Raw genomic sequence first — 4,966 nt, 5'->3', positions numbered from 1 at the left:
TATATTACATTTAATTTTAGACTTTTAAAGTTTTTTTTTTTATTTTGATATTAGTTGAGTCATTTTAATTTCGATTTATACTAGATTTTTTATCATATTAGTGTAGTACTAATTTTCTGTCTATTATGATTTTTTGTTAGTGTGTTTCTTTGTCTCAAGTTGTTTTTTGCACATATGTGACAAGCGAGCCCTTTGACAACCAAGACATATAGTAGTGATACAGCAAGCAATGCCACAAACAAGTGCATGCATACTAAAAGGAATGGCTCAACTCAATCACAACATAGGAAGGGCAAATTGTTGCAAAATAATTGTCTAATAATAATAATATATGATAGATATAACTTTTTTGTAATAAGGAAAAATGAAGTTCCCTCTCCTAGTACAAACTGTAAGGGCATGTTGTGTTTACTCACACTTGATAGAACGGTATATATGTCGAACAAAGAAGAGCGCAGCACGGAAACCAATAGTACCGAGCATGAGAAAGAAAGCATAGCAAATGCATGCCATGTAACCAAAGAAGAATGAGGTCTGCATGAAACCTGTCATATCGGAACGCCCATAGTAGTAATACAAGCAATATCCGTAGATAAACAGCCCAGTTGAACCACCACATAGGAAAGATCTGTAAAATATTTGCAAATCATATGTCAACCTCGAGTTTTACCAATAACCCATTAATAAATGAATAAATACTCTACCTCCACCACCATTCATGATCTTCAGCAGCTAGTTGGAAGTATGTCAAAGCTATGGTAATAAAGGCAGTGACAATGACCAGAATGATGAAGACAATGAACAAGATGCTGTATATGGTATAGATTCTGTGACCCCAAACACTGGCAAATATGTAGTAAAGCTCAATGTAGATAGCACTGAACGGAAGAAAACCCGCCATTGCCATCTGAGGGAGGGTCCCACGGTACCAAGGCAACGGTGGAATCTCTCGTGGATATTTGGTGGTCCGACATGGGGCTTGGAACTCGGCTTTGCTATTCTTTCCTGCAATCCCACCTAAAACAAGCAATGGAGATGTCACCAATCCCCATATCAGACCTATTATCACTATTGTTCCAAACGGCAATGCTGCAGTCGCACTGTAACTAATTGCAACCGTGTTCAAAAAGCAAAACGTTATGAAAAGGGGTCCGCAAAACAGGCCTCCAGTCAATATCAAATTCCTCACCTACAAACCACACCAAGTTAGGTATAAGACAATAAGAACAAGAAAAACTAAAATTAAATTCAAAATGAGATTGAGATCGCGATCGCGATATGCTCACCCAATTGGTTCCTTCGAGTTGGCAATAGAAAGAGGATGCAGTATAGCCAGCAATTCCGGATGTTAGTGCGTATATTACAACCAATGCAGTGAACAAAGCTCCTCGGTTATATGGATAAAAGACACCAACTAATGCAAGTATGAAGATAAAGATTGTACTGCGTAGTCAAACATAAACAGGTTAACAAAAAACAGCATAAAAATTATGACTTTAAAAGAATGATTAAAGAATCGGGCCTGGCTTACAGGGCAAATAACTGGGTCCCAGAACCAAGGGCAGCAGCAAATAAAGATTTATGTTGTGGATATCTGAAGACATCACCATGTATGTATTTCCATCCAGTTTCTTCTTGATCCTCAGCTGTTTCCTCATCATGAGCATATCTATGATTTGATGTATAACAAATAATTGTCAAAACAAACATATATATACACGCACACACTCGCATACATATATATAAGAGAGAGAAAGTTACTTGACGAAATCATTTTTGAGAACACGCATGAGAATCGTGGCAAGGAAACCAGTTAAAAGAAGCACGGTGACGCAAGAATTAATAATTGAGAACCAATGTATTTCCAAGTGATGTGGAAGTGAAGAATTTTGTGAGTACTTGTCCATCCTCTTTTTAAACGGAATGTTGGTTTCCTTCCATCTAACTGTGTACATAAAGTCAACGTTGACTTCCTTGTCTTGAGTGATATCGACAAGAGCAGTAGGATCCGTTTGAACATTAACCTCAATAACATGATTCTTGTTGTAAAGTACCTCAAACTGCAGATGCTTAAAAAGGTAGTATTTTTGTTCTTTTGTATCGTATTTCCCTATGAAACCCCATAGAGGCAGGTCATCAAAGTACATTTGAAAGTAGTAGTCCTTTGAAATGGCTTTCCGGAACTTTCCAACATCTTGCTTTGAAAGTTTCTTAGAGCAAATCGACTCTGAATCTTTATCAACCAAGAAATCAAGCTTGTATGGAGCACTAACCAAACGGTCTCCGTTCAACACTTCTCCAAGCGCTTCCTTTTTCTCTTTCAAATCATCTGTTTACATCATTGCACGGGTTGGGTAATGAGTCAAAACAGAATAACTTTTGTCCATTAATCTTTTTTTGCATAGACAATAATTAGCGTGACGGATTTGATTACAAATGTTATATATATATATTATTTCAACAATATTCTGTTTGTTTGAATAAATATGCTTTAAGGAGGTTGAGGGAGTATGAACATATCAAACCTGGCAGGCAGAATGGTAGATCAAAGTAGCGGTATGTTTCACTGGAATAGAAAATATAGGCATTGATTAGCAATAAGTCCATCATTTGAAATCAACATAGAACTATATCCAGCTCCACGCAGACTACTTAAGTCAATCGTACATGTGAACATTATATGAATTATAGAAAGTAGAAATGAGATAATAACGAAACCAATTTTCACTTTGCAACGAACAAAATAGTTAACTGTTTGTCCTGTAGAGCTACATTTTTTTCTGGTGCTACTTATGTAAAAAAAAATCCGGTTTAAGTGCAAGCAAAAAGTAAAATAAAAAAACCTAACAAGTTCATTTCTCCTAATTGAAATTTATTTTGCGTTTTAAGCCCTATTAAACACTAGTTTTCCATCAAACAACATCTTGACTTTAATGAACACCAAAAGAAATATTGTATAGAAATATATAGGCCATTGGTCTCATCAACAATGTAGCATGACCAAACACGAGACCTAAAAAGGATTTATCTCATCATATTGTTTTGACATTATATTACATTACATTCACAGACAAATCTAAGATGGTCCACGAAAGCAGCCTTTTCCCGCTGTCCTTGCAACATTTGAATCCACCATGTAAAACTTCAAAATCTACATATGACATATACGAGCTAAGAAAAGTTCACAAGATCACTCCAGCTGTTTGGATTTGTTATTTCAAAGTACTTATTGAAATTAAAAATCATAACCAATTTATATCTTTGTAAATTACATTTTTTATCCAAATTAACAAAAAAAAAAAAGTGAGTAACCAAATCAGTTTACTCCAACATTCAGATCATTTTGTTTCTTTTGTTGCACCTTCAAATCATAATTAAATCGAATAATTTTTTTGCAACTTCAAATCATGATTAAATCGGATAAACATGTATCAATATAGCAAAAAAAAAAAAAAACTAGATTCCTCATGTTCTAAGCACATCCTGTCTTATTCCTTTTGACAGCATATTACAAAATCCAAATCCAAAAGGCATAATTCCAGATTATCAGAATACAATTCAATTACGTCATTTAGATCAACAATCACATGACAACATAAAATGAAATGCAGAGTATCGATGAAAACAGATAATTGAGCAATTGAGATCGTAAAGAAATACCTAGGGTTTTGGAAGGGGCCAACCTTGTTGGCATAAAGAGGAACAGCATCACCGCTTTTGTATTTGTGATTTGAAACATCTGATTTGACAGTCGTGATTAGGCTGCAAATGACGAACAATGCTACCACCAGCCATTGATGAATGTTCTCCATCATACGAACAACACAGATTTCGGTGTGTTATTATTATGGACGGAGATCGGAGAGATGAAGGTGGATGTATCTAGATCCAGATCCAGATCTCACATACAGTGGTTCGATAAACAAAGGTTTAGGGTTTCTTAAAAATGGTGTTGACGTGCAATGTGAACTAGATACTAGTAGTAGACTTCATGCCTAACATTAACACACTTTGATTTCCTGTTCATTCCACCAGATCTGAAAACCTTCCTCACCAATATTAAATTCAATTCAATTCAACAAACAAACAAGGTAAAAAAGGATATCATTTTGTTTCCTAATCATTGGATATTATCGGCATGTTTGGCTAATATTTTTGAAACAACTTATTGATTTATTGGTTTTTTGAAAAGTTACAAGTTTTAGATGATGTTTGGCAATGAGCTTGTATGTGTGGGAAAAAATGACTTTTCCAAAAAGTCACAGCATACTAATTTTTTCAAAAAACCAATAAGTCAATCAGTTGTTTCAAAAAACTTAGCCAAACATGCCATATATACTAGGGATGAGCAATTCGTTCCCGGTACCGGTACCGAATTTACCGAACCGGGTACTTTTTCGGTACCGATTCGGTACCGACTTTTAGCATTTTTGGTACCGGTTCGGTACCGGTATTTACCGGTTTTTACCCTCAAATACCGGTACCATACCGGTACCAGTACCGAACCAGGTATATTCGGTACCGGTACCCACTTTTGAGAATTTTCGGTACCGGACGGTACCGAGCTCATCCCTAATACATACCAATGCTTTCTGCTTTTGACACTCTTTGTTTTGTACGGTTATATTTTTCTTGTGTTTGCTACAGTAGGGATGAGCAAAGGGTATAAAATACCGTCTCGATCCCGATCCCGATCCCGAAATCCCGATCCGTTTTCGGTACCGGAAACGGTATCCACTTTTGTGATTTTTCGATATCGGTACGGTACGGTATCGGTAAAATACCGACTTTTACCCTTAAAATACCGATACCGTACCGATACCGTCCCGAACCGACGTATTTCGGTACCGGTATCGGTACCAAGTTTACACAAAATTCGGGATCGGTATTGGTCGGGATCGGGACGGTATTTGGACGGTATCGGTATTTGCTCATCCCTATGCTACAGTACTCTGCAAATTGGAAA

General features: G+C 36.3%; 1 protein-coding gene across 1 annotated transcript; it reads right to left on the bottom strand.

The window, feature by feature from the left end:
• Positions 1-254: 254 nt before the first annotated feature.
• On the bottom strand, positions 255-4,144 carry LOC110878741 (transmembrane 9 superfamily member 3). Its single transcript, XM_022127104.2, has 7 exons — positions 3,661-4,144; positions 2,526-2,566; positions 1,762-2,329; positions 1,532-1,669; positions 1,287-1,443; positions 705-1,189; positions 255-628 (listed from the first exon to the last, which is right to left on the bottom strand). Exons 1-7 carry the CDS (start codon positions 3,813-3,815, stop codon positions 409-411), a joined length of 1,764 nt encoding a protein of 587 aa, XP_021982796.1. The 5' UTR covers positions 3,816-4,144; the 3' UTR covers positions 255-408.
• Between the last annotated feature and the right edge of the window lie 822 nt (positions 4,145-4,966).

This window comes from Helianthus annuus, chromosome 9, assembly GCF_002127325.2.
Source record: "Helianthus annuus cultivar XRQ/B chromosome 9, HanXRQr2.0-SUNRISE, whole genome shotgun sequence".
In the NCBI taxonomy this organism is placed as follows: Eukaryota; Viridiplantae; Streptophyta; class Magnoliopsida; order Asterales; family Asteraceae; genus Helianthus; species Helianthus annuus.
The sequence above is the reverse complement of the archived record's forward strand: the minus strand, read 5'-3'. Positions and strand labels throughout refer to the sequence as shown.

Excerpts from the sequence above, each read along its gene's own strand:
- LOC110878741 (XM_022127104.2), bottom strand. The coding sequence starts at position 3,815 with ATGATGGAGAACATTCATCAATGGCTGGTGGTAGCATTGTTCGTCATT. Across the intron at positions 2,330-2,525 it reads TCTACCATTCTGCCTGCCAG|ATGATTTGAAAGAGAAAAAG; the intron begins GTTTGATATGTT and ends TGATGTAAACAG. Across the intron at positions 1,190-1,286 it reads AACTCGAAGGAACCAATTGG|GTGAGGAATTTGATATTGAC; the intron begins GTGAGCATATCG and ends TGTGGTTTGTAG.